This window comes from Heterodontus francisci, chromosome 40 (genome assembly GCF_036365525.1).
Source record: "Heterodontus francisci isolate sHetFra1 chromosome 40, sHetFra1.hap1, whole genome shotgun sequence".
NCBI classification, from domain to species: domain Eukaryota; kingdom Metazoa; phylum Chordata; class Chondrichthyes; order Heterodontiformes; family Heterodontidae; genus Heterodontus; species Heterodontus francisci.
The window spans coordinates 21,031,587-21,057,288 of NC_090410.1; the positions used below are offsets into that span (position 1 = coordinate 21,031,587).

The 25,702-nt window shown below is 44.3% G+C and overlaps 1 protein-coding gene across 3 annotated transcripts in view; it reads right to left on the reverse strand.

Moving 5' to 3' along the window:
* The window catches only part of LOC137353138 (mitogen-activated protein kinase-binding protein 1-like), a 186,656-nt gene that overhangs the window by 25,604 nt on the left and 135,350 nt on the right, over positions 1 to 25,702 (reverse strand). For 2 of the 3 annotated variants that reach the window (XM_068019172.1, XM_068019171.1), the window contains exon 24: positions 24,562 to 24,743. In XM_068019172.1, coding sequence (XP_067875273.1) covers positions 24,562 to 24,743 — 182 coding nt within the window. The remainder of the gene's footprint in view (positions 1 to 24,561; positions 24,744 to 25,702) is intronic. The other variant, XM_068019174.1, reaches the window with a different exon arrangement.

Genomic DNA, 25,702 nt, shown 5'->3' on the forward strand with positions numbered 1-25,702 from the left:
TAATATAGATTGTTAATAGCGGAGGCCCAAGTACTGATCTTTGTGGTACCCTGCTAGTTAACAGCCTTCCCCAATCCGAAAATGTCCTGTTTACTCTTACTGTTTTCTGCCCATTCACCAGTCCTCAATCCATGCTAATCTATTACCCCCAATCCCATAAATCCTAATTTTGTGTAATAACCTCTATGTGGCACCTTACCAAATGCTTGCTTAAAGTGGATAAAACACTAGGACCAGATGAGATGCATCCAAGGATACTGAGGGAAGTGAGGGTGGAAATCGCAGAGGCACTGGCCATAACTTTTCAGTCTTCCTTGGTGCCAGAGGACTGGAGAATTGCAAATGTCTCACCCTTGTTCAAAAAAGGGTGTAAAGATAGGCCCAACAACTACAGGCCAGTCAGTTTAACTTTGGCGGTGGGGAAACCTCTAGAAAAAATAATTCAGGGCAAATTTAATAGTCACGTGGAGAAATGAGAGTTAATTAAGGAAAACCAGCATGGACTTCTTAAGGGAAAATCATGTTTAACTAACTTGATGGAGTTTTTTTTGAAGAGGTAACAGAAAGGGTTGATGAGGGCAATGCTGTTGATGTGGCGTACATGGGCGTTCAAAAGGCATTTGACACAGTGCCACACAACAGACCCGTGAACAAACCTGTAGCTTATGGAATAAAAGGGACAGTAGCAAGATGGATACAAAACTGGCTAAGTTACAGGAAACAAAGAGTAGTAGTTAATGGATGTTTTTCGGGCTGGAGGAAGGTTTGTAGTGGAGCTCCCCAGGGATCATTGTTGGGACCCTTGCTTTTCCTCATATAAATTAATGACCTAGATCTTGGTGTACAGGGCACAATTGCAAAGTTTGCAGATGATACAAAACTTGGAAGCATTGGGAACTGTGAGGAAGATAGTGTAGAACTTCAAAAGGACATAGACAAGTTGGTGGAATGGGCAGACAGGTGGCAGATGAAGTTCAATGCAGAGAAGTGTGAAGTGATTCATTTTGATAGGAAGAACATGGAGAGACAATATAAATAAAGGGGGTGCAGGAGCAGAGGGACTTTGGTGTATATGTGCACAAGTCATTGAGGGTGGCAGGAAAGACTGAGAGAGCGTTTAATAAAGCATACAGAATATGTGACTGAAGAGATGGTGTGAGGGGGAGGGTTTTAGATTCCTGGGGCATTGGGACCGGATCTGGGGGAGGTGGGACCAATGCAAACTGGATGGGTTACACCTGGGCAGAACTGGGACTGATGTCCTAGGGGGAGTATTTGCTAGAGTGGTTGGGGAGGGTTTAAACTAAAATGGCAAGGGGATGGGAACCTTTGCAAAGAGTCAGAGGAGCGGGGGGGGGGGGGGGGGGGGGGGAATCAAAGAAAAGAACAAAAGACAGTAAGAGAATAAAAAAAGTGATAGGCAGAGAGATCAAGGGCTAGAATCAAATAGGGCCACAGTGAAAAATAGCGGGAAGGGGACAAGTAATGTTAAAAAGACAAGCGTTAAGGCTTTGTGCCTCAACGGGCGGAGCATTCGCAATAAAGTGGATGAATTAATCGCGCAAATTGATGTAAACGGGTATGATATTATCGGGATTACGGAGACATGGCTGCAAGGTGACCAGGGATGGGAAATGAACATCTAGGGGTATTCGGTATTTAGGAAGTACAGAAAAAAAGTAAAAGGTGGTCGAGTTGCATTGCTGGTTAAACAGGAAAGTAACACAATAGTGAGGAAAGGTATTAGCTCTGACGATGTGGAATCTGTATGGGTAGAGCGGAGAAACACTAAGGGGCAAAAAACATTAGTGGGAGTTGTAAATGGACCCCCAAACTGTAGTGGTGACGTTGGGAATGGCATTAAACAGGAAATTAGAGATGCATGTGATAAAGGAACATCTGTAATTATTGGCAACTTTAATCTGCATATAGATTGGGCAAATCAAATTAGTCACAATACTGTAGAGGAAGAATTCTTGGCATGTATACGGGATGGTTTTCTGGACCAATACGTTGAGGAATCAACTAGAGAACAGGCCATCCTAGACTGGGTATTGTGTAATGAGAGGGGAATAATTGACAATCTAGTTGTGCGAGACCCCTTGGGGATAAGCGACCATAATATGATGGAATTCTTCATCAAGATGGACAGCAGTGACGTAGATGATTCTGAGACTAGGGCCCTGAATCTTAATAAAGGAAACTACGAAGGCATGAGGCGCGAGTTGGCTATGATGGATTGGGAAATGTTACTTAAAGAGATGACGGTGGAAAGGCAATGGCAAACATTCAATGAGTGCATGGATGAACGGCAACAATTGTTCCTGTCTGTCACAAAAGTAAAACGGGAAAGGTAGCCAAACCAAGGCTTACAAGGGAAATTAGAGATAGCATTAGATCCAAGGAAGAGGCATATAAATTTTCCAGAAAAAACAGACCTGAAGATTGGGAGCAGTTTAGAATTCAGCAAAGGAGGACCAAGGGATAGATTAAGAAGGTGAAACTAGAGTATGAGAGCAAGCTTGCGGGGAACATAAAAACTGACTATAAAAGTTTCTATAGGTATGGGAAGAGAAAAAGATTAGTGAAGACAAATGGAGGTCCCTTACAGTCAGAAACAGGGGAATTTATTATGGGGAATAAAGAAATGGCTGACCAACTAAATGCATACTTTGGTTCTGTCTTCACAAAGGAGGACACAAATATCATACTAGAAATGTTGGGGATCACAGGGTTTAGTGAGAGAGGGGAACGGGAGGAAATCAGTATGAGTAGAGAAATGGTGTTGGGGAAATTGATGGGATTGAAGGCCGATAAATCCCCAGGGCCTGATGGTCTGCATTCCAGAGTACTTAAGGAAGTGGCCCTAGAAATAGTGGATGCATTGGTGGTCATCTTCCAAGATTCTATAGACTTTGGAACAGTTCCTAAAATTCTAGAGTCCATTATTTATTTGTTTTATTGTATTTATTTAGAGATACAGCACTGAAACAGGCCCTTCAGCCCACCGAGTCTGTGCCGACCATCAACCACCCATTTATACTAATCCTACATTAATCTCATATTCCTACCACATCCTCACCTGTCCCTATATTCCCCTACCACCTACCTATACTAGGGGCAATTTACAATGGCAAATTTACCTATCAACCTGCAAGTCTTTGGCTGTGGGAGGAAACCGGAGCACCTGGCAGAAACTCACGCGGTCACAGGGAGAACTTGCAAACTCCACACAGACAGTACCCAGAATCAAAGATTTTATCGCAGAGCACTTAGAGAACAGTGGTAGACTCAGCATGGATTTATGAAAGGGAAATCAAGCTGGACAAATCCACTAGAATTCTTTGAGGATGTAACCAGTAGAGTTGATGAGGGGCAGCCAGCGGATGTGGTTTATTTGGACTTTCAGAAGGCTTTCGACAAAGTCTCACATAAGAGATTAGTGTGTAAAATTAAAGCGCATGGGATTGGGGGTTGTGTATTGCAATGGATAGAAAATTGGTTGGCAGACAGAAAACAGAGAATAGGGATAAATGGGTCTTTTTCCGAATGGCAGGCAGTGACTAGTGGGGTACCGCAGGGACTGGTGCTAGGACCCCAGCTATTCACAATATATATTAATGATTTGGATGAAGGAACTAAATGTAATATCTCCAAATTTGCAGATGACACAAAACTGGGTGGGAGGGCGAGTTGTGAGGAGGATGCAGAGAGGCTGCAGGGTGATTTGGACAAGTTGAGTGGGCAAATGCATGCAGATGCAGTATAATATGGATAAATGTGAGGTCATCCACTTGGTAGCAAAAACTGGAAGGCAGATTATCTGAACGGCTATAAACAGAGAGGGGAATATGCAGCGAGACCTGGGTGTTCTCATACAACAGTCGCTGAAGGTAAGCATGCAGGTCCAACAGGTGGTAAAAAAGGCACATGGTATGTTGGCCTTCATCGCGAGCGGATTCGAGCAGGGATGTCTTGCTGCAATTATACAGGGCCTTGGTGAGACCACACCTGGAATACTGTGCGCAGTTTTGGGCTCCTTATCTGAGGAAGGATGTTCTTGCCATAGAGGAAGTGCAGCGAAGGTTTACCAGACTGATTCCTGGGATGGTAGGACTGATGTATGAGGAGAGATTGAGTCGGTTAGGATTATATTCACTGGAGTTCAGAAGAGTGAGGGGGGATCTCATAGAAACCTATAAAATTCTAACAGGACTTGACAGGGTAGATGCAGGAAGGATGTTCCCGATGGTGGGGCTTTCCTGAACCAGGGGTCATAGTCTAAGGATACGGGGTAAACCATTCAGGACTGAGATGAGGAGAAATGTCTTCACCCAGAGAGTGGTGAGCCTGTGGAATTCACTACCACAGAAAGCAGTTAACGCCAAAACATTGTATGTTTTCAAGATGGAGTTAGATATAGCTCTTGGGTTTAAAGGGATTAAAGGATATGGGGCGAAAGCGGGAACAGGTTACTGAATTGGATGATCAGCCATGATCATAATGAATGGCAGAGCAGGCTCGAAAGGCCGAATGGCCTACTCCTGTTCCTATCCTGGGCTTCATATTTAGGGGCATAGAGTACAAGAGTAAGGAAGTTATGTTGCACTTGTATAAGACACTAGTTCGGCCTGAGCTGGAGCATTGCGTCCAGTTCTGGGCGCCGCACTTTAGGAAAGACGTGAGGGCATTGGAGAAAGTAAAGAAATGATTCACGAGAATGGTTCCAGGGATGAGGAACTTCAGTTATGAAGACAGATTGGAGACATTAGGAATGTTTTCCTTGGAGAAGAGAAGGCTGAGAGGTGATTTGATAGAGGTATTCAAAATCATGAGAGGTCTGGACAGAGTAGATAGAGAGAAACTGTTCCCACTCATGAAAGGATGGAGAACGAGAGGGCTCAGATTTAAGTATTTTGCAAGAGAAGCAAAAGCGACATGACGAAAAACTTTCATGCGAGTGGTTGTCTGGAATGCACTGCCTGAGAATGTGGTGGAGGCAGGTTGAATTGAAGCAGTCAAAAGGGAATTCAACAGTTATAGGAAAAGGAAGAATGTGCAGGGTTATGGGGAGAAAGCGGGGGAATGGAACTGAGGGAACTGCTCTTTCAGAGAGCCACTGCGGACACGATGGGCTGAATGGCTTCCTTCTGCGCTAACAATTCTGTGATTCTTTTTGAAAATCCAGATACACTACATGCACTGGTTCCCCTTATCCACCTTACGAGTTACATCCTCAAAAAGCTTTGTCAAACACTATTTCCCTTTCATAAATCTCTGTTGACTCTGCTTAAATCATATTATGATTTTTTAACTGCCCTGTTAACACGTCCCCAATAATTGATTCTAGCATTTTACCTACTACTGACGTTAGACGAATTGTCCTGTTCTCGCCACATAACTGAAGTGCCTCATCCCTGGTACCATTCTATTCAATCTCTTCTGCACCCTCTCTAAGGAATTGATGTCCTTCCTAAAAAGTGTGGTGTCCAGAATTCAAAATAATACTCCAGTTGGGGCCAAACCAGCTTTTTATAAAGGTTCAGCATTACTTTTGTTCTCTATGCCTCTATTAATAAAGCCAAGGAGCTTTTTTTAAAAAAAAAAAACAGCCTTTTCAACTTACCCTGCCACCTTCAAAGATTTGTATACATATACTCTCAGGAATCTCTGTTCCCGCACCCCTTTAAAATTGTATCTTTGGCTTATACGACCTCTCCTCGTTCTGCCTACCAAAATGCATCACTTCACACTCATCTGCATTAAATTTCATTTGCCATTTATCCAGGTATTTCACCAGTCCTCCTGAAGTCTCTTACCATCCTTCACATTGTTCACTGCATTTCTGAGTTTCGTGTCATCTGCAAGCTTTAAAATTATGCCCTGTACACCCATGTATAGGTTATTAATATATATCAAAAAGAGCAGTGGCCCGAATACTGACCCCTGGAGAACACCACTGTATACTTCCCCCGCCAGGCTGATAAAACAGTCCTTCGCCATTGCTTTCTTTCCCTTAACCAATTTCATATCCACAGTCACAGTTCATTTACTCCTATGGGCTTCAATTTTGCTTACAAGTCTATTATGTGGTACTTTATCAAACTTTTTTTTTTTTAAAGTCCATATGCACAACATCAACCCTTTCCATTACTTCAAAGAACTCAATCAAGACGGTCAAACTTAATTTGCCTTTAACAAACCTGTGCTAGCTTTCATTGGCTCAAAATTTTCCAAAAGTTAATTTTGGCCCGGATTATTGTCTCTCAAAGTTCCTCTACCCACGGATGGCCTGTAGTTGCTGGCCATATTCCTCTCTCCTTTTTTAAATATTGGCGTAACATTTGCAATTCTCCAGTTATCTACACCACCCTCACATCCAAGGAGGACTGAAAGATTGAAATCAGAGCCTCCACAATTTTTACCTTCACTTCTTAGTAACCTACAATACATCCCATTTGGACAGGATGACTTTACTACTTTGAGTACTGCCAACCTTTTAAGTTCCTTTTCAACTATTTATCGGATCCAACTTCTCTACTACTACATTTACTGCTAGAGAAGACAGATGCAAAGTACTGATTTAGTAGTTCAGTTACACCTTGCCCGCGCAATGCTTTTTCACGTCTACACAAGCCACGTGCTGCCAAGGTCACGCAAATTTTCACACGTGGATGACCTTGTCCTAGCAATGTAAGCAGCTTGAACTGTGACCTAAAAACCATGGAGGAATATTTCCAGAAATGGAAGCTTAAGTCACACCCCCACAAAATAATCACTGCATTCCATCTGGATAACAGCAATGCAAAGTGTAATCTGAAAATTACATTCTACAGCAATAACGTGCAATATGGCCCCACTTCAACCTATTTATTAGCAAATCTCGACCGCACGCTAACACAACCATTGGAAGAGGGTAGCTACCAAGACAAAGACGAGGGTCAACCTGATGCAGCCTGTGCTCACCAGTTTCTGGATCAGTGCTTCAGACACCGGCCATGACCCTTGCGAACTCCGTAGTTGGGCACTGTGCACTGGTAAGCAGCCACACTTGAATTGATGTCCAACTGAATACTTCAATGCGGTGTTTCACTAGAAACCTCAAGGGCCACACCCTGCATGCCCATGATGTCAAGCATTGCTCCTCCATCCATTCATTGCAATTATGCAATGAAGATCTGACGCAGAAGATCCCTAGCTTTGAACTTCAGCAAAGCTCACAGGTAATCCTAAACCACATCTGCACAAACCAAGGCTGATGCAGATACTTGGTGCAGAAATGGAAAATTAAAAACACTCCAGCGTGTGAGTGTGGTCACCCAGAACAGACCATGAAACATATAACTACTCAATGCCCTATTCATAAACATGAAGGAGGCATCACAGTGATACATTCCTCTACTCCTGACAAATACTTGGATTAACTATCTCAATGTAAAACTGTAGTTGCTGCTCTACATCTACATCAGCCACAAGAGATCTCAGCATGCAGATCTCCTTTTAATCAGCCCCACCCTTCCAATGACTACCCTTTTACAGGTTTACAAAAGACTTTTGGAGTTCCCATTTATGTTATTCACTAATGTATTCACATACTGTCCATCATTACTTTTTTGTTTTAAGATCTCTGCACTTTCTGGCTTCAGCTTGGTTCTCTCCTCTATTATCAACCTTACATTTGTCACAAGCCTCCTTTTCCTGTTTTTTTTAAATATATAGAATCAGAGAATGGTTATTGCACAGAAGGCGGCCATTTGGCTTGTGTCCACATGGCTCTCTGCAAGAGGAACTCACACTCCCCTGCCCTATCCCTGTGGCCCTGCAAATTTTCTCTTCAGGTGCTTATCCAATTCCCTTTTCAAAACCACCAATGAATCTGCCTCCACCACTCTCTCAGGCAATGCATTCCAGATCCTAATCTTTCTGTGTAAAAAAGCTTTCCCTCGTGTTGCCAATCACCTTAAATCAATGTAGGTAAATTCCTTGCAAATTTGCTCCTTTATATCTTGTTCACTATTTGGGTAGCCCATAGATTACACCCAGTTGTGTAATGGCACCTCTATGGTTTCTGAGCTCTAACCAAATAGATTCTGTCCTTGATCCCTCCAGGACATCCTCTCTCTCCAGCACTATAATATTCTTCTTAATCAATACTGCCACCCCTCCTCCTTTCTTTCCACCCCCCACCCCCCATCTTTCCTGAACTCCTTGTATCCAGGAATATTTAGTACCCAGTCCCACCCTTTTAAAGCCAGGTCTCCATTATCGCCATGACATCATGTAGTTATCCGTGCCTCCCACTCACCAACTTTATTTACCACGCTTTGTACGTTTACATGCATACACAATAAACCTAATGTAGAACTCATTGCATTCCCTCTTACTCTGACCCCACCTAATATACTCAAGTGCTATCTGCCTGTCCCAATCTTTCATGCACCTCGTTCCTCCTTTCTACTGCTACATCCGGGCTCCCAACCCCTTGCCAAGTTTGTTTAAACACTCCCCAACAGCACTAGCAAATCACCCCGTGAGGACATTGGTTCTGTTGAGGTGCAACCCATCTCCCAGAACCAGTCCCAATGTCTCAGAAATCCAATGCCCTCCCTCCTGGACCATCTCTCCAGCCAAGTATTCATCTGCTCTATCCTTCTATTTCTATTCTCACTGGCGTGTGGCACCTGGAGTAATTGGGAGATTACTAACCTTTGATATCCTGCTTGGTAGTCTCATTCAAAACTTCCTAAAATCTTCCTGCAGGTCCTCATCCCTCTTTCTACCTATGTTGCTGACACTGATATGGACCATGACCCCTCAGTCTGCAGCTGCTCAGCGACATCCTTGACCCTGGCACCAGGGAAGCAACATACCATCTGGAAATCACATCTGTGGCAGAAGTGCCTCCCTGTTCCCCTAACTAAAGAATCCTCCATCAATTTTTGTTTGGGTTATCTTCTTCCCGGAAGGTTGACTGTCATGGATCTCCACCTCTACCTGTCCTATGCTGCCCTTACACATTCCGCATAGGTCAACCGCATCCAGTCCATTATATCAGTCAACCATTTTCTCCTCTGCTTCTTTATATTCCACCTCCACAATGCTACTGCCAAAAAAGAATTGCGTATCTGCATAGATGGTCAGAGACTAAAGCATGATCCCAATCCAACATACCTGGAAGTGACTCTGTATAGGACTTGGTCCTTCCAGGAGCATCTGAAGAAAACAGCAGCAAAAGTCAAAACTAGAAAGAATTTATTAAACAAACTTGCTGGATCTACGAGGGGCGCTGCTGCCAAAACACTCTGGACCTGAGCACTTGCCCCCATCATACCACAGCAGCAAAGTACTATGCACCTGTCTGGCATAGGTCATCACAGACAATGCGCATCATAACTACGCTCAACACCCTTCTCCCGACTTCCTGCCCTTGCAAACATCACTCCCCCATACAACCGGCGACTAACGAAAATTCACAAAGCTGGTTGAAACCATCCGTGCTGCACCTCACCTACCACTCCATAATGACACGTTCAATCCACCTAATGTCTGCCTTCCATCTCGGCACCCGAAATGGAGCAACTTTCCTGAGCAAGAGCTGCCAGCAGACATCCTTTGGATCAAGGAATGGGAAATATGGGAAGTTGCTAACAAGTTCCTTGTGACAAACCCCATCTGTCGAATGGTAGGCTTTGCACTACCATGGCGAGAGTGATCCTTGCTAAACAGGTTCAGGACAAGCCAGGGCCCCTGCGCTGCCAGTCTCCACTGCTGGGGCCTGAGTACAAACCCCTTAAGCAATTGTGGAGAGATGCAAACAATGCTGTACGCTACCGAGGAGCGTCCTCTATACAGACTAGGTGGCGGATAATCACAAATTCAGAAAACAAGGAGGCTAGAGCTTGGCTCCAGGGATTTGCATTCGCTAAATAATAATCCTCTGCTTCCCTCTCCTACGTTTTCCATCAATCTTTCCTTCCAATAATTGACTCTATCTCTATCTCAATCTTCATCCTGTCCCCCTGTACAGCTGAGCTACTCATGGTGACATGGACTTTGCTCTGGCTACACTCCCCAGAGGAACCATCACCCTCATCAGTATTCAGAACTGAATACTTGTTAGAGAGTGTGATGCACTCTAATTCCTGCACTACCTGTTTGGTCCTCCGTGACTGTCTGGCGGTCACCCATTCCATTCCCTCTCTGCCTGAACAGCCTTACATTGTGGGGCGACCACGTGCCGAAAAATGTTATCCATGAAACTTTCAGCTTCGTGACCACAGTGACGCCAGCTGGTGCTCAAGCTCCAAAAACCAAAGCTTGAACTGCTCCAGCTGACAACTCTTCCTGCACACGTGGTTATCCAGGGCACGAGTAGTATCCTGGAGTTCGCACGTGGAGCAGGATGTGCATTCCACAGGACTGAGATGCCCTGCTATGCTTCTGTTTATTAGGCGATTAACTAAATAAACTTAACACTTAAACACCTCACCACTCTCCACCTTGCCTTGTACTGGTCACTTTATTTTATGTGTAAGTTAACTTAAATGTTTTTACTTAACTTTTATCTATATACTTAGATTTTAATTTATTAAAAAATTAGGAACCCTTTAATGTGACTATCCCTCTTTATTGAATTTTAACCTTATCCCCCTAGATTAAAAACACTATCCTGACTTGGAACTATATTGCCATTCCTTTACTGTTACTGGGTCAAAATCCTCCCCAACAGCACTGTGAGTATACCTACACCACATGGACTGCAGTGGTTCAAGAAGGCAGCTCACCACCACCTTCTCCAGGGTAATTAGGGATGGGCAACAAATGCCAGCCTTACTCATCCCATGAATAATAAAAGTCATAATTATGATAAACTTATATTTTGTATAATTAAGTTTATGTATTTTATCAAATTGGCTTTCAGTTTTTATACTAATTAATTGGTCTAGCTTACTTTATAAGTTGATTAATTTAAATTTAATGTTTACCTGCAGACTTATCCTATGCGCCTCCTTGTGCATTGACGTCATGACGTGATTTTTTTCCCCCCCTCCCATTTGGTTCACAGACTCAGTCAGACTAGCACTCTCTGATCACTCCACTCACAGCTGTGCCCTCTCTGATCTTTATATTTTTAGTCATCCAGGATGCTCGAGCACGAGATGCCTTTCTATTCCCCTCATGGGAATGTAGGATAATCGATGTCACCCATCATCACATGGTTCTGACATAATTCTGCAAGTTACCTGCAAATTACTCCTCTATCTCCTCCCACTATTTGGTGGTCTACAGTATACACCCAGTGTAGTCCAGAGCAAAAGTGTCTTCTTGATGTCGAGATAAGTCCAAAAATTTGAAGCTATGTTTCAAAGAAGATCTAGATTTTTCTAGATCTCTTCCACAGCTCACAGATCAGAAAACAAAAAAAGGCAGCAGATTATAGACGGAAGCAGAGTCTTACATTTTTTAGCTTCAAATTTCTGGACTTATCTCAACATCACGATGATGCTTTTACTCTGGACTACACTGGTAATAATGCAAGATACAACTTTGTCTCTATGATACTTAAAGTAACTTTGATCAGTTTACTGCAACCACCCCCCACCACCCCCGCTGTGATTGAGTGACTTCAAACTCCTGCTGAACCCGCTTCAGCCTATTCCTGGCCAGAAAATCACTCGCCTGCTAAGCAACCTACAGGTAGCTCAGATTAACCACCTGGAGTGTTCAGGGGATAGAGGTAGAAAGTAGCGACCTGTAGCTACTCCCTTCGCACACCTGGAGGACAAGATCACACCTACTTTTGTGCTGATCTTGGGTCCTGCTGTTTACTGCCTTCAACATTAGCATCAAGAGCTCATGTCTAAGGGAGTAAACCTAACAAAATCTGGAGTGGAGTCCCATTAGGTGGTTGGTGCTTCCCTCAAGTTAGCACCTCTGGCAACTCCTGCAACTGAATAGGCCACAGATGTATAGACTTTCGTCTTTCCTCTGGACACCAGCCTACAAGGTTGCGGGGGGTGGCGTTTGGTGGTACAGATACTAGGCAATATGTACTTCCTAAAACCATGCCCAAGCTACGCAACAAACAAAGAAATGTAACTTTTCAGCTTGGAAGCTGGAATGTGAGGACTGTGCGCCCTGGAATAAACAGCAACCCATACTCCACAGCAAGTGCATGCAAGACAGCCCTGATTGATGGCGAGCTACACAAGCTAGATGCCAATATTGCCACTCTACAAGAAACCAGATTAGCAGACACAGGCTCTATTGGAGAGGCTAATTATACCTTCTACTGGCATGGAAAGAGCACTGAAGATCGCAGTGAGCATGGTGTAGGCTTCGCAGTGAGCAATCAGCTGACAGTCAATTGAGCCACCAGTAGCAACCTCAGAGCGCCTCATCTCCCTGTGCCTCCATTGGAGGACAACCACAGTCATCATATACATCTACGCACCAACTCTGAACGTCAGCATCTCAGATAAAGGGCATTTCTATGACTCCCGAGGTGGCATCCTGAGGAACACCCTAAATGGCGAGAGGGTAAGTGACTTCAACGCACGTGTTGGGACAGACAGTGATTCATGGCCAATGTGCCTCAGTCGTCATGGGTTGGGCAAGATCAACGATAATGGACAATGCCTTCTGGAGCTTTGTGCTCTTAATGAACTCTGCATCACCAACACCTTCTTCCAGCACAGGCATCGCACAAGGTATCACGGCGTCAACCAAGGTCTGGTCATTGGCACCAACTAGACCTAGTCATCAAGAGGAGGCTCAATCTGCCTCGTATTCTTTACACTTGCACCTACCATATTGCAGATAGTGAACCGACCACTCTCATCAGCAGCAGAGCGAAAGTGCACCCCCAAAAGTTCTAGAGCTCCAAACACGACGGCCCGCCACGCACCAACATCCCTTGCATAAGCAATGATGTCAAACACCAGCACTTCGCACTGTCACTAGAATGCTTGCTACCCACCAAAGCCTTAATGGGAAGCACTGATGCTGGCATTGAAGAAGCTTGGAAGTCAGTAAGTTCAATCATCTATGAAGCAACAGAAGCATCATTTGGTAAAGGCGGAACCTGCAACAAGGGCTGGTTTGACACCTACTCAGCTGAGATGATATCTGTTTTTGATGCAATAAACAAAGCCTACATGACACACAACATACACCCAACAGCTAAAACACTGCACGACCTGAAAGTAGCAAGACAGCCATGCAAAGGAGGGAAATACTGCGCAAACAAACACTGGATCAGCTTATGTCAAGAAATCCAAACTGCATGTGACAAAGGAAATCTACGAGCTATGAACAGAAGGATCAAGAGAGCACTTGGCCCTGCCGTCACCAAAGTTGCTCCCCTGGCGTTGGCAGACGATGAAGTACTCACCAACAGAAATAAACAGATGTCCCGCTAGGCTGAACACTACTGTGAGCTATAGTCCTGAGTCGCATATCTCCCAGTCTATGCTCGATGCTCTCCCGCAACTTCCTGTCATGGATGAGTTAGATGAGGAACCCTCATCACTGGAGTTCGAGAAGGCAATAGACTGCCTAGCAAACAGAAGGGCACCGGGCAGGACGGAATCCTAGCCGAGCTGCTCAAGCACGGATAATCCCATCTATTGCCACATCTTTATGACCTTCTCCTTCTCTGCTGTAAAGTAGGCTCTGTTCCCCAGGAGATGCATTATGCCAAAATCATCATACCATACAAAAACAAAGGCAACAGAGGAGACTACAGCGACCACAGGAACAGAATGACAGGGGCACGTCACTCCTTCGCATCACGGGGAAGGCCTGTGCTCGGTCATAAGGTCATAAGAACTAGGAGCAGGAGTAGGCCGTCTGGCCCCTCGAGCCTGCTCCGCCATTCAATAAGATCATGGCTGATCTTTTCGTGGACTCAGATCCACTTACCCGTGCTCTCACCGTATTCCTTAATTCCTTTATTGTTCAAAAAGATATCTACCTTAGCTTTAAAAACGTTTACTGAAGAAGCGTCAACTACTTCACTGGGCAAGGAATTCCATAGATTAACAACCCTCTGGGTGAAGAAGTTCCTTCTCAATTCAGTCCTAAATCTGCTCCCTCTAATCTTGAGGCTATGCCCTCTTGTCCTAGCTTCACCTGCCAGTGGAAACATCCTCTCTACTTGTATCTTATCTATTCCCTTCATAATTTTATATGTTTCTATAAGATCCCCCCTCATTCTTCTGAATTCCAATGAATATAATCCCAATCTACTCAGTCTCTCCTCATAAGCCAACCCCCTCAACTCCGAAATCAACCTAGTGAACCTCCTCTGCACCCTCTCCAGTGCCAGTACGTCCTTTATCAAGTAAGGAGACCAAAACTGCACACAGTACTCCAGGTGCGGCCTCACCAGTACCTTATACAGCTGCAACATAACCTCTCTGCTTTTAAACTCAATCCCTTTAGCAATGAAGGACAAAATTCCATTTGCCTTCCTAATTACTTGCTGTACCTGCAGACCAACCTTCTGCGATTCATGCACAAGGAAACCCAGGTCCCTCTGCATAGCAGCATGCTGCAACTTTTTACCATTCAAGTAATAATCCTTGTTACTGTTACTCCTACCGAAATGAATGACTTCACATTTATTAACATTGTATTCCATCTGCCAGACCTTTGCCCACTCACTCAATGTATCTATGTTCCTCTGCAAAGTTTCACAGTCATCTGCACACTTTGCTCTGCCACTCATCTTAGTGTCATCTGCAAACTTTGACACCCTACACGTGGTCCCCAACTCCAAATCATCTATATAAATTGTAAATAATTGCGGTCCCAACACCGATCCCTGAGGCACACCACTAGTGACTGATTGCCAACCAGAATTGCACTCATTTATCCCCACTCTCTGCTTCCTGTTAGTCAACCAATCCTCTATCCATGCTAATACTTTACCCCTAACGCCATGCATCCTTATCTTATGCAGCAGCCTCTTGTGTGGCACCTTGTCGAAGGCCTTTTGGAAATCTAGGTACACCATACTTAAAATACTCCATTTACTTGCAGACTGCGTGTACCCGGAAGCGCAGTGCGGTTTCCGTGCTGGCAATTCTACTGCGGATATGATATTCTCCATACGCCAGCTACAAGAGAAGTGTAGGGAACAGAGTATACCCCTTTACCTTACTTTTGTAGGCCTCATCAAGGCATTAGATACCGTCAGCAGAGTAGGGCTCTACAAGACTTTGGAAAATATTGGCTGTCCACTGAAGCTCCTCAGTCTCATCTGCTCCTTCCATGACGACATGCACTGCAATGTACAGTTTGATGGCTCCACTTCCAACAGTTTGGGAGCGAAGAATGGAGCAAAACAGGGTTGTGTCCTAAACCCCGCTCTGTTTGGTATCATCTTCTCCATGCTCCTGACCTTCACCTTCCCTGCAGATATAGAAGGCGTCCACTTGCACACTAGGTCAGACTGCAAGCTCTACAATTTATCAAGGCTGAAAGCGAAGACAGAAACACATCACGTTCTGACCAGAGAAGTCCTCGACGCTGATGATGCTGCACTAGTCGCTCACATGGAAGTTCAGCTACAAAGGCTCATGGACTGTCTCTCCTGTGCCTGTACCTTGTTCTCCTTGACTAAAAGAATCAAGAAAACTATGGTCATGGGACAAAGTGTTGCATCATGTCCCGATCACACTAAATAACACCCCACTGGAAGTGGTTAGCAAATTCTGTTACCCTGGGTCCACGGTAACAGACAATCTGTCCCTTGATGCAGAGCTCGATACATGCATAAGTAAAGCTGCTACCACCTTTGGCCGGCTCACAAAATGCACACGGAATGACATAAAGCTGACCCTTAGGACCAAGTGGATGGTTTATAAGGCCTGTGTTCTCAGCACCTTGCTGAATGGCTATGAAACATAGGTGACTTGCAGGGAAAGCAGCTCAATAATTTCCATCTTCGCTGTCTGCAGTGCATTATGGACATATGCTGGCAGGACAAAATCACAAATGTGGTAATTCTCTCAAAGACAGAGCTCCCAAGTGCGCTGGCACTAATCAAACAGAGGCGGCTTCAGTGGATCGGACACGTCTGCAGGATGAAAGACAGTCGCATACGCAAGGACCTTCTGTATGATGAGGTAGCCGGGGCCAGACGACCAGTGGGGAGCCCAAAGCGTGACATGAAGGCCCTAAATGTTGACTATTGCACTTGGGAGTCACTAGCTGGCGAGGGGGACATGGTGACATCCTGTGAGAGTGGTGTGCACTACCATGATGACCAGTTGCTACACCAGCTTGGCAACAGGTGTCGTCAAAAACAACAACTCACAGCATCACTTGGCAGCCTCACATGCAGCACTTGTGACAGAACCTGTCTCTCAAGGATTGGCCTTCACAGCCATCAACAAAGGTGCATCAAGAGAAGACACCCCACCTAAATGGATTGTTTACTACGTGTCCATCATCTTTTGTAGCTGGAAGGATGCCAACCAACCTAGTATACACCCAAAAGCATAATAGCTCCTCCATTGTTCCTTCATTCTAACCAAAAAGATTCTTTGACACCTCAACTACATCATCCCTTTCTAGAGCTATAATAGTTTCTTTAATCAAAACTGCCATTGCCCTTCCATTTTTTCTTGCCCATCTCTGCTGAGCACTTGCAGCCAGGACAATTAAGTTCCTAATTCTTCCCTTCATTAATGGTTCTCAAACTTTGTTCGAAGAACTTTCAAATGGATTAGTAATCACAAGGTCCCCCACCATCTAAATTATACTATATAATACTCATAACATGCAAGTGCTGCATGTAAAGAGTGTTTTAATAATGCTTTTAAGAAAGCAGGTATATTTACCAGTGAGATGGGTGTGTCTAGTTCTCACTACAGATTCTGTTTATTCTGGTCAGGAGCCCGGGGACAGGAGGAGCCAGAGCACGCCTCTGGCCGCAACGCATCCACTTACTTTTGACCATGGTACTTTTACATTATTTCACAGACTCTCTTGAAAGTCTCTATAGAAACCCAGGAATCCACAGACCCCCTGTTTGAGAAGCATTGCATTAAGCCACGTTGCAACTTGTGCTTGGAACTCACCAAACTTACTTACAATGCTCTATGCACTTACACACGTGCACCCATCTTAGACTACCTCACATGTGCTCACTGTCTTATCCCTCTCATTTCTGAACTATTCATTATTCTTGTGGTATCTGTCTCTCCCAATCTTCTGTACACCTTGATTCTCCCCTCAAATGCTTCATTCTGGTGCCTATCATCTTGCCAAAACAGTTTAATCCTGCTTCTACTACTAGCTAAACCGCCGTGAGCAAATTGGGCCCAGCCCTGCTGAGGTGTAAGCCATCCATCTTGTACAGGTCCCACCGGCCCCAGAATTCCATAGCCCTGTACCATTTCTCTAGCCACACATGTTTTATCCTACTATTCCTATACTCACTAGCATGTGGCACTGGGAGTAATCCATGAATTACTAGCTTTGAGATCTGGCTTATTCACGCCCTCTCTAGCTCCTGGAACTCCAATTGCAGCATAGGTAATAACTGCTGGCCTTGCTAGTGCTGCCTACATCCTGTGAATCAATATTAAAAAAATCTCAATCTTTTCCTTCCTCGTATTGGTTCCCACACAGACCACGACTTCTGGCTGTTCCCCTTTCCCCTCAATGTTCTGCACCCTCTCAGTGATGGTTAAAGTAACTTGAAATGATAATGTAACAGATTCATTGAAACAATGCTAGATTACCCACCTTGACTAGTAAATCTGACCCGAAAGTAACTTCACATTTTCAACAATTAGATTGTGATCCTATAACTTTCTATATTTAAACATACACTTTAAAAATAGGGTCAGTGTGTCAAAGCAGAGTGCCTGGAAGGACTGGGTTCAATAGATTGTGAGGCACACAGAAAAATACAAAATCATTTAATCCAAAGGTGTTGACTTTAACAAGCACGGCTTCTCAGTTGCATGGAAAGCATATGGCAAATTTTTCATGCAGGTATACTAAAACACTTGATCTGCTGCAGAGTTAATCAGTAAATCCTGTAATAACATGTTCAAAACTTCCTTGAGCTGCTCCAAGCTCAACGCAGACTGCAGATGACCTTTAGTGTTGCCTATGAACTGGGCAACAAAAACCAATATACAAGACGCATTATTAATAATTAGGACTTTAAGAGTTACAGCCCCAATTTAAGAATATAACAATGTGCTCAGAAGTGTTAGGTGGTAAATTGTTACATAGTTCAACCTATTAGAATACATAACACAAGGAAGCCAAGTAAACGCCCAATGCAGAACAGCAAACTTTAACTGACATTTAACTGATGGAGCTCATGACTTACTTTTCATTAAGATCAAGACCATCCGATCAGCTGCCTCTGCTGCAGCCCTTCCTTCCACAAGCCCACCTGGCCAAATTTCCTATAATGATCCCCCTGCCCTGAGCTCACTTTTCTCGAGTTTTTTGTTAGTCGTTCATGGGATGTGGGCGTTGCTGGCCAGGCCACTATTTATTGCCCATCCCTAATTGCCCTCGAGAAGGTGGTGGTGAGCTGCTTTCTTGAACCGTTGCAGTCCACGTGGGATAGGTAAACCAACAGTGCTGTTAGAAAGGGAGTTCCAGGATTTTGACCCAGTGACAGTGAAGGATGGTGTGTGGCTTGGAGAGGAACTTGCAGGTGGTGGTGTTCCCATGCATTGGCTGCCCTTGTATTTCTAGATGATAGAGGTCGCAGGTTTGGAAGGTGCTGTCTAAGGAGCCTTGGTGTATTTCTGCAGTGCATCTTGTAGATGGTAGATACTGCTGCCACTGTGTGTCTTTGGTGGAGGGAGTGAATATTTGTGGATAGGTGGCAAACGGGCTGCTTTGTCCTGGATGATGTTGAGCTTAAGTGTTGTTCCAGCTGCACCCATCCACGCAAGTGGACAGTATTCCATCACATCCCTGACTTGTGCCTTGTAGATGGTGGACAGGCTTTGGGGAGTCAGGAGGCGAGTTACTCGCCGCAGGATTCCTGCTCTTGTAGCCAGTGTATTTATATGGCTACTCCAGTTCAGTTTCTGGTCATTAGTAACCCCCAGGATCTTGATAGTGGGGGATTCAGCAATTGTAATGCCACTGAATGTTAAGGGAGATGGTTAGATTCTCTCTTGTTTGTGATGGTCATTGCCTGGCACTTGTGTGGCACGAATGTTACTTGCCACTTATCAGCCCAAGCCTGGATATTGTCCAGGTCTTGCTGCATTTCTACATGGACTGCTTCAGTATCTGTGGAGTCGTGAATGGTGCTGAATATTGTGCCATCATCAGCCAACACTTCTGACCTTATGCCTTACACCTTATTTTGAAATCGTGTACCCTGGTCCTAGACTCCCCAACCAGGGGAAACATCTTACCTGCATCGACCCTGTCTATCTCTAAGTTGTAGTTTTCAATGAGATCACCTCTCATTCTTCGAAACTCCAGAGAATACAGGTCCAGTTTCCCCAATCTCTCTTCATCAGACAGTCCCGCCGTCCTGGGAACAAGTCTGGTGAACCTTCATTGCACTCCCTCTACGGCAATAATATCCTTCCTAAGGTAAAGGGACCAAAACTGCACACACTACTCCAGGAGCAGTCTAACCAAGGTTCTGTACAATTGAAGCAAGACTTCACTACTCCTGTACTCAAATCCTCTTGTGATAAAGGCTAACATGCCATTAGCCTTGCTAATTGCTTGCTGCACCTGCATGTTAGTTTTCAATGACTTATTGACAAGGACATCCAGGCCCCTTTGTACATCTCGACTTTCTAATCTCTTACCATTTAAGAAATACTCTGCACATCTGTTCCTCCTACCAAAGTGGATAACCTCACATTTTTCCACATTATATTCCATTTGCTATGTTCTTGCCCACTCACTAAGCCTGTCCAAATCCCCCTGAAGCCGCTTTGCATCTTCCTCGCAACACACATTCCCACCCAGTTTTGTGTCATTCACGAACTTGGAAATATTACATTTGGTCCCTACGCCCAAATCATTGATATATATTGTGAACAGCTGGGGCCCAAGTGCTGATCTTTGCAGTACCCCACTAGTCATAGCTTGCCAACGCAAGAATGACCTGTTTATTCCTCTATGTTTTCTGCCTGTTAGCCAATCCTTAATCCATGCCAGTATATTACCTCCTATCCCATGTGCTTTAATTTTGCTAACCAACCTCCTGTGGGGGACTTTATCAAAAGCCTTCTGAAAATCCAAGTATTCTACATCCACCGACTCCCCTTTATCAATTCTATTAGTAACATCCTCAAAAACACTCCAACAGGTTCGTCAAACATGATTTCCCATTCATAAATCCATGTTGACTATGCCAAATCAGATTATTATCCAAGTGTCCATTTATCATATCCTTTAGAATAGATTCCATCATTTTCCCTACTACTGATGCAAGGCTAACAGATCTGTAGTTCTGTTTTCTCTCTCCCTCCCTTCTTAAATAGTGGGGTGACATTTGCTACCTTCCAATCTGCAGGAACTGTTCCAGAATCTATAGAACTTTGGAAGATGATCACCAATACATCCACTATCTCCATAGTTACCTCTTTGAACACTCTGGGATGTAGAACATCAGGTCCTGGGGACTTATCAACTTTCAGCCCCATTAATTTCTCCAATAAAACCTTCTTACTAATACTAATTTCCTTCAATTCCTCATTCTCCCTAGTCCCTTGGATCTATAATTCTGGGAGATTTCTTGTATCTTCCTTGGTGACGACAGACAAAGTAATCATTTAGTTTCTCTGCCATTTCTCTATTACCTATTCTCTATTAAATTCTCCTGACTCTGCCTGTAAGGACCCACATTTGTCTTAGCCTAACGTTTCCTTTTTACGTATCTACAGAAGCTTTTACTGTCCATTTTTATGTTTTTTTCCAGTTACATTCATATTCTATTCTCCTTTTATCAGTTTCTTGGTCCTCCTTTTCTGTATTCTTAAATCCTCCCATCTTTAAGTTTACTACTATTTCTGGCAACTTTATAGGCCCTTTCTTTTAATCTTGTACCAATCCTTAACTTCATTTGTCAGCCACAATTGACTGACTTTTCTTTTTGGGTTTTTGTGCCTTGAAGGAATGTATAGTTGCTGTAAATTGTGCAATAATTCTTTAAAGACTATCCATTGCCGATGTCCTGCCATACTTTTTAATGTATTTTCCCAATCCACTTCAGCCAATTTGCTCCTCATACCTTCATAATTTCCTTTGTTCAAATTTAACACCCCAGCTTCAGATTGAACTACTTCACTTTCAAACATAATGCAAAATTCTAAAATATGATGTCAATCATCCCCAAAGGTTCTTTTCCAAGATTATTAATTAGCCCATTCTCATTACGTAATATGAGACCTAAAATAGTCTGTTCTCTAGTCGGTTCCTCAACATACAGCTCTAGAAAATCAACCCTAACACACTCAAGAAACTGGACCTCCACAGTATTAGTGCTCATTAGGTTTACCCAGTCGATATGCAGATTGAAGTCACCCATGATTACTGTCTTACCCATGCTACATGCTTCTCTAATCTCCTGATTATTACCATGCCCCACACTACCACGACTGTTTGGTGGCCTAGAAACAACTCTTACCAATGTTTTCTACCCCATGCTGTTTCTTAGCTCCACCCAAACAGATTCCACATTTTGTTCTTCCGATCTGAGATCCTCCTATACTAATGTACTTATCCCATCCCTCATCAGCGCAATACCATCTCATTTTCTTTTATGCCTGTCCTTCCTAAATGTCGAATATCCCTGAATATTCAGATCCCAGACTTGCTCACCCTTTAGCCATGTTTCCATAATGGCAATGAATCGTACCCATTTACCTCTATTTGTGCCTTTAAATCAGCTACCTTGTTGTGAATGTAGAGTGCCCGTAACCTTGTCTTCTTGACATTATTCTGCATTCTAAGGTTGATGATTGCCTTTGTTTCGCCTGCCTTCTAATGTCACTTGCTACTTTTCTACCTCCTGTTACCAGCTTTACTTCCTTCCAATTTGAATTACCCCTCAGGTTCCTAGCCCCCGACAACCTAGTTTAAACCCTCCCCAGCAGCACTAGCAAATCTCCCTCCGAGGATATTAGTTCCGATCCTGTTAAGCTGTAGCCCGTCCATCTTGTACTGGTCCCACCTGCCCCAGAACCGGTTCCAATGCCTCAGAAATCTGATACCCTCCCTTCTACACCAATTCTCTAGCCACGTGTTCAATCGGTCAACCCTCCTATTCCTATGCTCACTAGCATGTGGCACTGGAAATAATCCTGAGATTACTACTCTTGAGGTCCTGCTTTTTAATTTCCCTAACTCCCTAAAATATGCTTTCAGGACCTCATCCCTCTTCCTACCATTGGTACCTCTTCATTGGTACCAAGGTGGACCACAACCTCTGGCTGTTCACCCTGCCCCAGAAGATGTCCTGCAGTCTCTCCATAACATCCTTGAACCTGGCTCCAGGGAGTCATGTCTACTGCCGCAAAAACGCCTGTCTGATCCCCAATCGAATATCCAATCATTATTGTTCTTCCACTCTTCTTCCTCCCCTCCTGTGCAGCTGAGCCACCCATGGTGCCATGGACTTTTCTCTGGCTGCATTCCCGAGGAACCATCGCCCTCACCAGTATCCAAAATGGAGAACCGATTAGCAAGCAAGATAGACTCAGAGGACTCCTGCACTGTCTGCCTGGTTCTTTTAGACTGCCTGGGGATCACCCATTCCCTCTTGGCCTGCGGTGTGCCCACCTCCCTAAACGTGCTATCCACATAGTCCCCTGTCTCGCAGATTCACACCAGTGACACCGCTCGAGTTCCAAAACCCAGAGTTCAAGCTTCTACAGCTGGTGACACTTCCGGCAGATGTGCTCCTCTAGGACACATGGTGCGTCCATTATTTCCCACATACCGCAGGATGTACATTCCACTTGGCCGAGCTGACTTGCCATACTGTAACTTTAAAAGCTACTTATTATAATTAGAATTAGTAGACTAACTTACCAGTTACCAATCAGCCTGTTCCCCTGTACTGAAATAAGAGCCAGCTACTGGAGGCTAAAGGTAGAAAAAGGAAGAAAGGAGCACCTCCTTAACCGAACTCCCTCACTCACCAAACTCCCACTTTACACTGTGCACTCATAACAGCACTCAGTGCATCTGCTGCTGAAACTCTCATTCATGCCTTTGTTACCTCTAGACTTGACCATTCCAACACACTCATGGTTGGTCTACCAGATTCCACGCTCTGTAAACTTGAGGACATCCAAAACTCTAATGCCGGTGTCTCAACTCGCCCCATGTCCCATTCCCCATTACCCCTGTACTCGCTGACCTACACTGGCTTCTGGTCAAGTAATAGCTTGATTTTAAAATTCTCCCCCTTGTTTTCAAGCTCCTCCATGGCCTCACCCTTCCCTATCATTGCAATCACCTCCGGCCCCACAACCCGGCAAGATGTGTGCTCCTCTAATTCTGGCCTCTTGTACATCCCTGATTTTAATCGCTGCACCATTGGTGGCTGCGTCTTTTGTTGCCTGGGCTCCAAGCTCTGGAATACCTTTCTTATACTGCTCCACCTCGCTTTCCTCCTTAAAACTTACCTCTTTGAACAAGCTTTTGGTAATCTGACCTAATATCTCCTTTTGCGGCTCGGTGTCATACTTTGTTTTATAAAACTCCTGTAAAGTTCTTTGGGACTTGGGACATGAAAGGCATTACATAAATACAAGTTGCTGAAGAGTCTAGGGGTATAATAAATTCAACATCAATAAATTGTTTGATATAACTCCAAATTCTGTAACCAGGAAGCACAGACTCGAGGCCAGAAAGAGATAGGTGACCAGTTTTGATTTAAACTACCTCAGGAAGATGTTGAATTTCTGTGGACACAGATATCATCAGTAGATTTAACAGCTAACAGAATAGATTTTGGCAAAAGGGGGAAATCTTGAGAATGAGAAAGACTATATCCTTTTTTTCAAAAAAGAAATGGCACACTATGTTCCCATATACCTCCATCCAGTGTGTATATAAATGGAAGACTGAGTTTGTAGAGTCCATGCAGAGCCCACTTGGGGAGAAAAAACCACAAATATTAAAATATATGTAACGTTTTGGTTAAGAAGCAGCGAGTACGTGAAGACTAAGTTGCATTTTTCACCACAATTGATGGCAAGGCAGGCAGGTGCTTGCCTGAAAGAATTACTAAGCAAACATGTTTAGATGGACGAAATTCCAAGCATGTTGCAACACAGGAGTAGTGACTACTCTTGTTAACTCGGCTTCAATTACCGACCTTTTGGAAATACATTCCACTGCACACCTCAAGATCCTTAGTACATTTAAGCTGTGCAATATTGGAGGCAGTACTGCCAGTTGTATTAACATGAGGTGAATTACGCGCTGCAAGATTCCTAGCCTCTGACCTGCTCTTGTAGCCACGGTATTTATATGGCTACTCCAGTTCAGCTCTTTTTCCCAGCCCCAACCTTTGCTCTACTCACTCACTACCTTCTCGAAAAGATGCCTTTAGGGGTCTCTCACCATCCTGTTGCTGTATATTGCTGGAAGTGTGGCTGCTGCCCGAATCCATCGAGTATGCACTGTCAGGACTATTCTCCACTGAACGTACAATCTTCCACTCAGATTCACTCTCCAGTAGTTTCTTTGGAGGCTCTTTTACTTGATAATCACTGGTGTAGAATGAGACACATACTCAATATACAATCGCTACAAACAACTGGGGTCTAGGGGTACTTCAGTATGGATGCCGGAACTTAACAGTATAGAAACCTATTAAATGTTGCGATTAAATACACAAGTATTTTGTAAATAACTACTCTCATGTAACTTTCATTTCTTCTTACTTTACATCTGCTTGTGCTGCACCAAAGCAATGCCTTCCATGACTAGAAGCAAGGATAACTGCCTGCAGTGACTTATCCCTATTACCATCCCTGCTGGAGAAAGTGGGGTGCTAGCCCTTGCCAACGGTCTACCCAATTTTAAAAAATTCTATCATGGGATGTGGGCTTCGCTGGCTAGGCCAGCATTTATTGCACATCCCTAATTGCCCTGGAGAAGGTGGTGGTCAGCTGCTTTCTTGAACCGCTGCAGTCCACGTGGGGTAGGTACACCAACAGTGCTGTTCGGGAGGAAGTTCCAGGATTTTGACCCAGCGACAGTGAAGGAACGGTGATGTAGCTCCAAGTCAGGATGGTGTGTGACTTGGAGGGGAACTTGCAGGTCGTGGTGTTCCCATGCATCTGCTGCCCTTATCCTTCTAGTTGGTAGAGGTCATGGGTTTGGAAGGTGCTGTCTAAAACAGCCTTGATGCGTAGGTGCAGTGCATCTTGCAGATGGTACACACTGCTGCCACTGTGTGACAGTGGTGGCTTTGTGGATGGGGTGCCAATCAAGCGGGCTGCTTTGTCCTGGATGGTGTCGAGCTTCTTGAGCGTTGTTGAAGCTGCACCCATCCAGGCAAGTGGAGAGTATTCCATCACACTCCTGACTTGTGCCTAGGCTTTGGGGAGTCAGGAGGTGAATTACGCGCTGCAAGATGCCTAGCCTCTGACCTGCTCTTGTAGCCACGGTATTTACATGGCTACTCCAGTTCAGTTTCTGGTCAATGGTAACACCCAGCATGTTG